The sequence below is a fragment of the Mesocricetus auratus genome, unplaced genomic scaffold, assembly GCF_017639785.1.
Source record: "Mesocricetus auratus isolate SY011 unplaced genomic scaffold, BCM_Maur_2.0 Super-Scaffold_100027, whole genome shotgun sequence".
Taxonomy (NCBI): Eukaryota; Metazoa; Chordata; class Mammalia; order Rodentia; family Cricetidae; genus Mesocricetus; species Mesocricetus auratus.
The window spans coordinates 11,627,349-11,640,716 of NW_024429208.1; the positions used below are offsets into that span (position 1 = coordinate 11,627,349).

The window sequence follows — 13,368 nt, forward strand, 5'->3', positions numbered from 1 at the left end:
TGTACACACGCTGGAACTCACAACACAGACCAGGTTGGTATTATTTTTGTGGGGACCTTCACTTTGCCTTCTATTTGCTAGGACCATAGTGGTGCTGACCACCATACCTAGCAGTCATGACAAATTCTTAACCACCAGAGAGATAAGCTAAGTCTCCACTGTCAGAGAAATTGGAGGTTGATCCAGATTTAAACATTAAACTTACCTGAGTCTTGACATTACAAACTAAGCTTCATGAAGAAGAACACTTCATCACTTACACACTCTCTCTCCTGAAAAGTTTGTAATATGTTATATCCACTTGCAATAGACTGTGGTCCAAACTCTCTCAAAATGAAGTTCTGATCTGACCAGTCGCCACATAGAGCAGACTCACAGCCAGTCTTCAAAGATTGATATAACGCCGCTTCTTTAAAATTCGTCTTGTAGGGTTATTTTGCAAGTCTTCATAAGTACTTCATATTTATAAATCCTTATTGTTAGTCTATACCACTGATTTCCTATGACATTTTCTCCCAAAATTATACTGTGAGTTGAAGAAACAGAGAGGAGGATGGTCATTCCTGGTTCCTTACCTTCACAATTACTGTGACTGTCGCTATACCAGGTGGCATCGTCCCATAGATATCAAAGGCCTCCACCAAGAATGTGATGCTTGCTTCCTGGTCGGGAAAGGCCTCATAATCCAAACTCCTCAAAAGGGACAGTTCTCCAGTGAATGGATGAAGGGCAAACAGGTGCTTCACTTCTGGGCTTCTGATCCGATATGACACATTTGCTCCAAGATCAACATCCTTGGCCTGTGATGAGTTAGAGAGAAGAATGATTACATCAGAGGGTTTCCCACAAGAGGAGTGAGGGTTGATGGGAATGCATTAGTGCCCTGGATAGTGTGGGTTTCATGATAAGAAAAAAAGCCATGGAACTGTCATTTATTGGGAAATGGGAAATGGAGAGAAGGAGAAAGGGCAAACCAAAGATAATGAACATGACGTGCTTTAGAATTGAAGATGTCTGTGGAGTGGTTCTAAACAGGTTCTAAAGTATTATAAGTAAATATAGAACCAGTTCCTTCTCGGAAGGATGCCTAGGAAGGATGCCTAGAAAGGATGGGGTAATGCATTCGCAAAGGCCACTCTCTTGTACTTCCCTGCCTTTTACTACTGTCTGCTTGGCACTCATTATGCAGAAGGTGAAATAAAGAGAATCAAAATGAATTGATGTGTAAATCTTTCTCTTTATATCACATACTTAAGGGAATGAAAAGCATAAATAACCAAATAGAAAGGGAAAGATGTTTTATCTAAAGGTGTTCTGAACTGGAACCCAGATGAAAAGTTGTTGCTGGTGGTGGTGGTGGTACATGTGTGTATGTACGTATGTAGGTAAAAGTGTCCATTTCATTCAGTGGAACAGGTTGGGAAAAGTATCTTGGTAGAGGGAAGACAACTGCAAGAGTAGGAATGCAGAACCCTGGGCCTGTTGAGTGAGTACTCATTGAAGCACATATCGCCTACATGCCAGTCATGTTCTCCTCTTACCGGTTGATGACATCACAGTAGAGGGAACCAATCAAATTTCAACTCATCTTTCTGTTGCAAATTCTCCTGTTTCCTCTCTATCTCTGACCAACACTGTTAGTCACCTTTCTGGTATTGTAACAAAATTTCTTTATTAAGCCACTTATAAAGTAGGGTATCAGTCCCTGATCACAGAGCCCTGTGTGGACATATGGGAGAACAGGACATCATGGAAGTAAACAAGGACCAGAGAAGCCTTGTCTGTGTCACAAAACCCAGGAAATGGAGAGAAACACAAAGGGGTTGGAGACTAAATATCTTCTTCAAGGATATGCTAACTATGTCCCAACCTCTAATAATTCCACTCAAGCCATGAGTATAGGAGCCTTGAGGGACATTCAAGATTCAAATGACAGCAATCTAATCCTCTGAATATTGTGACAGAACACAATGCCTTCTTGTTCCTTAGAACTTTGAAGATCAATCAGCATCTCCCTTGATGTTTTGAATGTTTTATTTTTACATGGTCTTGAATAACCCTTTCTGTTTCTTTCTTTATCTGCTAACCCTCTTGTTTCTCAGTCCAAAGTTGCAAAGTCACTTTTTCTAGCAAAAAGAACCATCCAAGGCTGAACAGAAGATGTAGCTCAGATTCCTAGGATCTTGCTTCTGACTACCAAGGTTGAGAGTTGTCTAAAGGTGGCTGGGAATTCCACAGAGGCTGTGAGTCCCTCATGATCACTTCATCACCAAAGCCATATATACACACATACATATGCATGTACGTAGCATATATGTATGTAACAACAAAAATAAAAAAGGACATGGATTTGAAAGGGAGCCGGGGGAGAGTCTTGAGGATGTCGAGAAGGAGGAAAGGGAAGGGGAAATGATAATTATAATGTCAAAAATAATTACTAAAAGTATAACAGAAGATATAGTATATAGACAGAGCATATAGTTGGACACTTATGATCCATGATAGTTGAAGAGATGGATGGGTGAACAAATGAACAAAAGATTCTCTCCTCGTTGGAACATGTTGTTATTTGATTTATTAATGTCTGTAACCTAAGGATTTTCTCAGGTATGTCAAGACAGCCCTGATAGAAAACTTCAAGCTGTGCTTTGCAGATGAAGAATAAACAGACTGAGGATTGTTTTCTTTGTCATTATATGGTTCACAGACTCCCTGTGTCGGAATTAAATGGACTAGTACATAAAAAGAGATTTATGGGTTAACCTGAGTCTTAAAATTCTTTTACAGTTGAGCAAAGAGGTTTGTATATGAGAGTCAGTTAAGAAGGGCTAGAAATTTGAAAATGTTGTAGAAGTGAGTGAAAAAATTACTACAGAATGAGCAGTATTTTATTATGTGTGTATAAAGTATATGGGGAAAGGTATATTAGTTCACAAGCATACACATATATGTGAATATATACATGCTACCCAAACACATGCATATGTGTGTTCATGCAAGTGTGTATACTAATGTCTATTTGATATTTGTGTGACTCCTCTGGTAGATGTGAAGACAATTTTAAAATTTAATGTCGATTTTTTTTCTGGGAAAATCAGTGTTTTATTTGTGTTCTCAATGTGACAAAACCATCTAGCATTACTTTTATACATGCCAAAACACATAAAATGTATTACATTTCTCATGATTGCAAACTTTCTGCTTTTAATTTTGCAGGTTCTTCCAGAGGAAGGTTTTCACCTAAAACACAATAAGCAATTTTTGAGACATAATGAGATTTACCCATGACCTATCTGAATCTAAGTTATTCTGAGCTCATCATGTGTGTGTAGCTAAACTCCAATGGCTTATCCTCCCAGATAATCTTATGATATAGATTTCCTGGAATTAATGCTTGTCCACACACCTCTATTTGAAGGAAGGTGGTCCCAGCTCGCAGATTCTCTTCCACAACGACTGTGTATGTTGAATTGGTAAAAACAGGACTGTTATCATCAATGTCTAACACCTTGATGTACAGTGTCAGAGTTGAATGCCGAGGGTGTACTGCTCCATCTGTTGCCACAACAACCAGCTCATAGTGGTCCCTGACTTCCCTGTTCAGCTTCACAGCTGTGTAAATGCTCCCATTGGAGGTGATGCGGAAGAGGTTGTTGAAGTTCCCTAGGCTGTAGTGTACTTGGCCATTTATCCCAGCATCTGGATCTGTTGCCTAAATGGAAGAAAACAAAGGGCTTAGTACAACAGCTTCAGTCTCACTGCTGAGAAACTGTGCCATGTTTTCTAACCACCAAATATTATTTTTTCCTCAAAAGGGAAAATTTAGAAAGATAATAAAGGTACAATTTGCAGTCAAAATGAAGAAAAGAAATAAGCTATGATTTAATTAAATACTCAGTGTAAATGAACATAAGCTGATATCATTAGAAACAGTAATATATTATGTCAGAGAAATGAATATTATAAAAATTGAATGTTTCATATAAATTTATTGCTAGGGTAGATTTTGAATGTCAAAAACAGAACTTAGTTTGAGTCAATTTAAGATAATTTACTAACAGTTTAAGATTTGATGGTTGTTTTTGTTTAAGAAATTCATATAATCATTTTCATATTTATATATGTTTGGGCATGATGCATATTTACCTCATTTAATACTTGTGATGATTTTAATGAGCAAATATCATTGACCCCATTTTGCAAATGGGACCATATGGCTTAAGGAAATTAATCATCTCATGTAAAGTTACACAAGAATTAAATACCTTGGGGGGTCCTAGAATGTAGCACAATATCTCATATGCAAAACTATTTAATAAATGCTAATGAAGTTAATGAATGTTCTGTGAGTATAAGGAACTGAGGTTTGAAATTAAACACATTCCCAAACTGAAGTGCAATAAAAGTACAGTAATTGTCAAATTAGAAAAGGCTACTGTTTAATATTAGTTTATGAACCTCACATAATAGCTGAGAATTATTGGTGATACCTGAATCTATAATTGCTGAAAATTTCAGACATAGAGTTATTTTGCACCAAAAATGAAAAAGCTTTGAGTGACTATATTTCTTTACAGAATGGTGACATGAGTACTGCTATTTAAAATTGAGCTAGTTTGTTATAACTTACAAACACATGCCACCAGATATTCTACATTTTAAATCAAATGATTCTACTATTGTTTTTCATAAACTCTTGAACCTATTTAAGAAGCTGTGAAACACTGTATACTTATGTTTCAAACTACCACTAAAGAAAGGAAGGGGACAGGACTTCATTTTGTTCTCATTTTCAGTATTCAAATATATATGTATATATCCAGGCAGATGTAACCTGACTTACTAGACTATACCCTTACAAACCCATTTAAGTTAAAACTATTGTGAGTCAAAACACATTGAATGCATTAATGTGCTGAGCCCCACAGGTTAGGAACCCACTACACTGTGCAGCTCTATTTCTTCTTGTGAGGTTTGCTGACTGAAGCTCCCTGCCGCTGCCCAACATCTCTAGACACTATCATTGCATAATGAACGCCACCATGATAAAGAAGTTTCAAATTTTAAGTTATGTTGCTTCTGTACTATTATGAAGCCCAAAGCTACTATGTCAACCATTCTCACACAGGAACTGCCTGTACTAGTATCTATCCCATTGCCAAAATAACAGATAACCATACACTTATAAGCCCCCATGAAACAAATGTTCATTATGTAAATCTCTGAAGATAAGAAGATCAGTGTAGGGCCATGATCCCAAAAGCTAGGTATGCCCCATCTCTGCTCTGTCCCAGATACTTTGGGGGAAACTACTGACAGACTTGGGCTGTGTAAGCAGTGAGTCTGAGATTCTGACCCCTGTGAAAGTAGAAATGTGAAGACAGCTGCCAGCCTCCTGCTCCATCACTTTCTGCACCTGTAAGTGTCCTAGCATTTACCCTGTCTTTCTTGCAAGTTTTCAATCACTTCTCCTCCTTCCACCTCACCCCTCCGACCCTCTTTAAAAGCTTGTGTAGGTATTCTAGGCTTACTTTGACAAACAGGGCTAAATTATCACCCTCTCAAGAACCTTTACTTTAATCCTACATTACATATATATGTTTTGAAGTTGTTTACTTTTAATCTGCCTATTAACAAACGTTAGCTGACACACTCTCTTCAATGCATTCTCTAACTTCTTTAAAATCTATTGGAAGTAGTCAAAGTGTAGTGATTATGTCAAGTACCTACACAGACACCAGAACCTTTGTCTCATCTAGTAATACCGAGCTTCCTGCATGGCTAGCCACGGTGAAAGAATGTGTATTTGACTGTATATTCTGCAGCAATTAACCCTAACAATGTTAAAGTTGCTCAAACACGCAGCTAATGGTGACAAAAGGGGAGAATATGCATGAAAGCAGTTTCCTTCCTTCCTTCCCTGTCTCCAGTCACTGAGCAAGATGAATGAGGTTGTGACTCAGGCACTGGGGGCAGATTCAGTTACTTTACTGTTACATATGAGGAAGTCAGTATGAGACAAGAGAGCTATCTGCAGACTTCCTACTATCAATAGTACTGTCAAGAACTTTGCATGGATGCTTAATATCTCTACTCAAGCAGCTCACTGCACAATGCTATAATGGAGCCATTCATCTTCTTACAGATCAATTAAAAGTTAATTAAAATTGTTAATAAGAAAAATCGCACTTCTCTACTTGTACTCCATCAAAGCAATAAACAGTAATGGCTGCAACTTTATAATCATCGGGCCACAGTATACTCATTCTAAAATCTCTGCCTTACTGTGACCTGATTTGTAGTGAGTTTTCTGGGCATGCCTATGGCTGGGAGATTGGTTGAAGGTCTATAATCAAATAAACACTTCAAAAATCAAAACAAAGTTCTCATTGGAGAAATGTTTAGATATGCGCTAGAAAGACAAACAGCACATTTAAATGACTAAAATCAAAATTAGGGCATACGTAAAAGAAAACCAGTTATTTAAGAGAGAGGCCAGAGGCAGTGAAAAATCACCTGCTAAACACTATATCTTTTTGAATAACTGCACATGGATTCTTTTTCATGTAATATGTCAACAAAGCTAGGAATTGTAGTTCCTGAGCATTCAATTCATTCCCTCCTTGCCAAACTTGTAGAAATTGTAAAGGGAAATCTTTTCCTTGTGAGAAGCCTTCCCACCAGCCTGGTTCTAGAGCCGCATCAGTCCCAAATAAACACACAGGAGGCTATATTAATTATGAAGCTGTTGGCCTTGCTTGTTTCTTACTAGCTAGCTATGACTTAAGTAATTACCCCATAATTGTTAATCAAAGTATTTCTCTTACCAGAGAGGTTTCCGGGCTTCCTACCCCATGGTGTTACATCTTGACTCTCTGTGTTTCTCCTACCCAGAGTCCTCCTTGACTCCTAGTCCCACCTATCTTAGTTCCCTATTGGCCAACAGTGCTTTATTGACATATACACAGGACTTCCCCCATCAAGAAATCTTAAATATTCCTGCTTTTTTGTTTTGTTTTTGTTTTTTGAGACAGTCTCTTCTTCTGTAATGCAGGCTGCCCAAGAACTCAGCTTAAGTGGGAGCCAACATGCCTCTGTTTCCTGAGTTCTAGAAATACAGGTGTGAGCTGGCAAGCCAAGGATTTCCATGGGCAAAACAGACTGAGATAAAACTCTAAAAGAAGGCTAGATGTATGTGCAGCCCGCTGCTGGAAACATCTGGGAGGTAGGTCTCCTATGTAATATGTCAGTGATCGATTCCAAGTTAAAAATGTATTTAACCTCACAATCAAATTATTTAGAGGAAATTTATTTGTTTACAGTGACAAAATTTTCCAACAGATATCAGATTGATGCTACACAGGGGGCTATCCCAGCTACCACGAAGGTGTGAACTACCATACAGCACCTCATTATACCAGTGTGGGGGTGAGAGTGAGCTTTGCTCCTGTTTTGCTAAGTTCTCTGCTGCAGTTTCAGAGGCTATGGCCTCTCTTCTCACTTTGAGAGGAGTTGTAGGTTTTCCTGAGCAGGAGATCATCTGAACACTGACAAGTGCATCTTTAATGTCATCATTAGTAAAGATGCCTTTTGAGGATTATTATCTGGAAACTTTAAGTTTTATGAAGCAGTTGCTGGTGTACTTCTCTATAGATGCTGACCTTCCTAAAGAGTTGTGATAATTTGTTTAAGAGGAAAGAAAACAATTTAATGACACAAAGTGTGGGTAAATTTTTCCTCTCTCTGTACAGGTACCTAATTACTACTGCTGAATAAAAACGGCAGACTTAGTAGGCAAGAGCAAGCAACCTATGAGTTCAAAATTTCCCAAGCCACAGCCAGAGTAAACAGCTTCCTGACTTGAACCCTGAGATCTCAGGCTGTAGGTCTCATAAAGGTTTGGTTTTCCAGTTTTAAACAGTTTTTCCATACTGATTAAATGGCCTTGACCGAACCCTTCCCTGTCCCCCTCATCTGTAAATTAATATTAGTCAACTGGTATTGATCTCAACAAAATATTGTCCATGAATATTGTTACTGCATTTTCTGATCTCTTTTATAAGGCAATTTCAATAGATACACTGTGTCCTGAAATGTATTCAGCCAGGCCACTTTTTATCAGCGTATGTCTGTATTCTATTTTCCTTTGGCTCTATTAACTCTGATATTTTGAAGATTATCTGGGAATTTCAATGTTGATCTGCTAAAGAACTCATATATAAAGTGTAGCAATTTTAGTGTAACAAGTGATATTGACAAGAACATTTTATCTGATGCAAGTAATAGAAATAGATTTTTAGTTATTATAAAGAAGATTAATGAAGATCAAAGCTTTCTTGTGTGTTTGTAAATGTACTGTAGCACCTAGAATGTGAGTGTATGTGTATGCATTTGCATATCTGTGTGCATGTGTGAGGATACATGTGTTTTAGAGTGTGAAAGTGTATGTCTATGTGCATGCTTGTATGTAGGTTTATATGTATGTGTGTATTACTATTGGAGAATACATGTATGTCTGAACATGTATATGGGTTTATGTACTGTGTGGGCATGTGTATGCATGTGCACATGTGTGTGAACATGTGTGTATATGTATGCATGGGTGTATATGTATACATGGATTCACATGCATGTGTTCTTGCATATGTGATGGGTACATGTGTGTACATACACCTGGTTATACATAAATGCATGTGTAAGTACACATGCATTAATGTATTTGCGTATATGTGTATGAATATGGGTGTGTGTGTGTGTGTGTTTGTATGAATTAGAAACACCGCCATAAGTTCATGTATTTTTGAACACTGGGTTCCCTGTGGTAGAGGTGTTTGGGAAGTTATACAATTTTTAGAAGGGGGAGTCTTGCTGTAGGGAATACACCACTCAGGGCAGGATTAGAGCATTTATAGCCTCATATCCCTCAGTTCATTTCTTTGTGTAGCTGAAGCTATGATATGTCAGTTTTCTGCTTTGGTCACCTGTGGCCATGCCTCCCCCACTAATATGGACTCTCACCCTGGAGTTGTTAGGCAAATGAACTAACTCCTTTTTCTATGTTCTATGAGTCACTTTTAGTTGTGGTATTTTATCACAGTAATATAAATGAATTAATACATTGAGTACCTGTATATATATTGTACAGGGACATGTGTGTATGCATGTATGTGTGGATAAACTCAGAATATCATCTCTTTTTTAGCAAATGCTTTTACCCTGAGCCATCTCCAAACCTGATACAGAGATCTTTTTTCAATATACAAATTTAGATATTAGATTAGACACATAATAGAGAAAATTATAATGAAGAAGTCACAGATATTGTCATACGGAAATGTCTGCTGAGTCTGCCCTGGGAAAAAGCATCTCAAGATGCTCATTTTCATTTTAAAATCGTTTCACCATGGCTTGAGAAAAAATGCATGTGTCTCTGTGCAAGTGTTTATGACCTTGTCTTAAAAATCACTGCGGTGATACATTAAAGGGTGTAAGAGTTATCTCACACTAAGCATGCCTTTACTCATAACTACTGCAGGCTGTCCTAGCACATTTGAAAAGATAAATTCTGCCCACAGGAATCAGTAAATAGTATTTCTACACATAAAAGGTTTGGCAGCTGCCCATATTTTTCTACAAAGCTATGGCTTTTTTAGTGTTCCTGTGTTCTTTCTATTCTATCATGGAAAAACCACAATTAAGCTGTTGTAAAGAGTTTAGATGTTTTCCTGGCTTGCATTCCTCCAATTGACTCCACCAATTTCAAATAGCTTTCCATTCACTCAGGACCCCTGTCACCTTGTATTTAGTTGGCTTTCTCACATGTTATAATTGCCTATTTACCTGCCTGTCTCCTACACTATACTTCAAACAGCCTGGGAAACAAGTATGCCTTCTTTACCCTTGACTTCCTATTCATATCCTTCATGTATGCCCAACAAATATTTGTTGAATAAATGTTTAATTAAGAACGTCTTACTAAGTCATAGGTGGCTTTCTTGAATGTTTTTCTGACTCCCTCAACATCCAAAGCAGTTACTCCTAGCTACACAATAAGGTGGGTTTTATAATAGCATTCAAGAATCTCTGTGCTCTCCTCCTCCTCTGTCTTTATGCATTTATATCCACAACTAACCCTGTGACACAATCTCCATTTCATTTATGCTTTTAATGTGCTGTCAGCTTTCAAGTCTCTGTGGTCTCTGTGGTTTCCCTCTCCCATAAATGCTGTGCCATCATAGTTCCCTCCACTTGTACTCCATCCTTACTTTACTTCATACAGGAGAGAGCTGGAACAGACCCATTGACACAAGCCACTCTGGTGACAGAGGGGGAAAAAAGGAGGTAATCTGTCCCTGACACTCCCTGTTTCTGCTTGGAAGGGGACACTTCCACTATCACTTCGTTGGTTAAGACAAATCACCCACCTGAAGCTGATGCTATAATGTGGAGAAACTAACCTCAGAGGGAGAGATAAGAACAGTCAAGAAGCCATCGTTCCATCTACTTGTCTCATTTGTCTTGAAATGCATCTGGATCTTATAACTTCCTTGAGAGACGTCTCTCTCTCCCATCCTAACCTTTCAATAGTTCTCTGTCTTTCTGCCCAGCTTTCCAATCCTTCCCGCACTTAGCAAAACTCATTTTTGTTGCTATGTCTAAGCACTGTGCGACTACACATTAGGTGTGAAAACTGCAGCTCACTATCTAGTACATGGTGGTTCCAGCTAGAGACAGTATTATAGAAAAGAACCTGTGGGCTACTTGGAGAGACGGTAAGGGAAATAAGAAGTTGAAGTTGGAGTATAGAAAAAAATAAAACAGGCAGGCAAGTGAGAGAAAATAATCTCTGTGGAACTGGATATATGAAGATGCCAAGTTAAGCACGTCATTTTAAGATGCCACCACACAGTCTATAGATCTTGTAATGAAATAATGTAAATTAACCTAGGTAATTAAAAAGAAAGCATCAGGCAGAAGGCATGCAGCCCTGTGCTTAAATATTTACATAGCCAATTATCACACGATAGCAGATAGTCTGAGATTAATGCTTTAGAGCTTAACAAAAAGGGTTGTTCAGTAGTTCATATTTTCCCTACCAGTGTGGTATTTCCAGGCTTACTAAGAGACTCTCCACAATTCTATGGTAAGTTAATTTCCTTCGTGCTCCCAGCCTTTTCCAACAGAGTTGGGAACAAAACAGAAGCCCTAGCAAGACTTCTTCAATGAATTATATATTTTCCCTATGTTACTTGATGTCCTAGTTTCTTTCCCTAGTGGTGTGATAAAATGTCCTGACAAATGCAATTCAAGGGAGAAAGGGCCATTTTAGTCCACAGTTCCAAGTAAGTTAATGTCCGTCATAGCTGGGAAGTCATTGAAGAAGGAGCTTTGTCACATACATGATCAGATAGAGATCAACATTCTGTTCCAGGACAGCCTCCAAAACAATACAGAGAAACCCTGTCTTGAAAAAAACAAAACAAAACAAACAAAAAGAATCACAGTTGGTATTTCATAACTTAACAATGAGTTTAGTAGATATGACTCTATTCCTTGAGGAAAATGGATTCCACAGTTAGAAATTATATTTGGAATCCTTACCTCTGCTCTCATTCTTGAGAGGTATGGACTAGGTCTAAGTATTAAATATTTTGTCAAAATACCAATGCTATCTTATGCCAACTCCTTCTGTCTAATGTACTCCACCCATTTCCTAAGCTTATTAGTTTTCATCTCAAGTGTACTATCTTCCAGAATCAGTGGGCATTAAAAGAGAACATGGAGTGACTTATGCAATTCTTTAATCGATGCCTTATTAATATTTTCAGCAATTTTAGTTATCCTTGTATTAGCTGTTTTTCATTGCTGTGACAGAAATAACCAACATAAACAATGGAATCTGTCTCACTGTCTCTAAGATGTTAGTCTCCCACAGGATGTGCAACAGAGTCATTCCTGCCATGGGCAAGGAAGCAGGGAGAGGAGGATATTGGTTTTGGGCTGGTTTCCTCACTTTCCCACTTTTATTCTGCTCAGATCACAGGCCCATAAGAAATGCATCCATATTATGAGCTGTTCAGTGGCTCTTCCACCCTTAGTTATAGATGACACAAACTTAGGCAAGCCATTCAGACAGACATTGGGATTAACCATCATAGCCCCAGGAAGTGAAAAAGCTCTTCCTATTATGTCACACCATTCATTATCATGCAAATTTTCTTCAAACAATGCCTTCCTTAAGCATCAGATGTTGCTCCTACCTCAGTCATCCAACACATGAGTAAAGGGAAAGTATTGTTTGGTATTCACAGGGCTTTCTTAGAAGTAGGTAAGTCTTAAATTTGTTAGAAAAAGTTAAGATAAAATATTTCCTTCTTAAGATGAAAATTAAGTTAGAAATGGCATCAACAATGAATTGTCCTCAAATTTGTAACTATGTGGCTAGTCTATCGCTTTCTTCGGCTTGCCATCAAGAATCCCTTATGAAAACATATTTCTGGTTTAATATGAACGTAAGTGAGTATATTATTTTGTGCAGAGTTAATATAGTAGTTTAATCCTTCATATCCTTCCTAGTATTGTTCCACTCCTTTTTTATTATCATTCTCTTGCAGAGCTTTTCTAGATTATCTTATATGTAATTAAACATCCAAGAAATTTCATTAGCAGAGACACGCTTCATATCTATTTATATGCATACACGCACCTGTGTTTATGCATGAGGAAGGTAAGACAGTTTCATCATATAGTAACAATGTTTACTTTTCAAGAATTATATGATCCTGTAGACATTTGTGTTCCTGTCTAGCAGCCCCCGTTTCTTCCTGATATGACAGAGACATACGAATGATGTCACATAAGAGCCATCCTTTCAGGGCTCATTTTGATGTCATAAGACTTTCTGAAATGTTTGCTCATGTCACTATCAGTGTAACTCAGAGAAAGTGGAGCTGTCCTCAAGGAACACTACTTTTTTCACAACCATTGTACTCTGTGGGGTTATCTGCTTTTCAATTTGCACTTTCTGTCAAATTCGGACACAAAGTATTTCTTTCTTTCCTTAACTAATTCCTAAACTAATCACCTCCTGCCTATTTATTGTCAATGTAATACACTACTTATTAAATACCGGTATCATTCTATATCTTAACTATATGTCTTAACTGTATTTTATCCAATATTATTTGCTATTAAATATGAGCATAGCATGGACTTCTTTAAGGAGCAAGTCCTAATCTCTGCACTATGTACTATCCTCTGTCACAGAGCCTTCTATTTTACATTGCTGCCTTTTGGTTTCCATTTTTTTGTATCAATGTTAGTAAAATATAACAAGAAACTAGAAGGATAAAAAGGACAACAGTCTCC

At 37.7% G+C, this 13,368-nt stretch overlaps 1 protein-coding gene across 12 annotated transcripts in view; it reads right to left on the reverse strand.

Annotated features, from left to right (window-relative positions):
- Pcdh15 (protocadherin related 15) overlaps nucleotides 1-13,368 on the reverse strand; it is a 1,295,283-nt gene that overhangs the window by 155,108 nt on the left and 1,126,807 nt on the right. For all 12 annotated transcript variants that reach the window (XR_005871270.1, XM_040732073.1, XM_040732072.1 and 9 more), the window contains 2 exons: nucleotides 3,407-3,712; nucleotides 576-800 (listed from right to left, as the gene is read on the reverse strand). Coding sequence is in view for 11 of the 12 variants with exons in the window: in XM_040732073.1 (XP_040588007.1) it covers nucleotides 576-800; nucleotides 3,407-3,712 (531 nt within the window). In the remaining variant the exon portion in view is untranslated. The remainder of the gene's footprint in view (nucleotides 1-575; nucleotides 801-3,406; nucleotides 3,713-13,368) is intronic.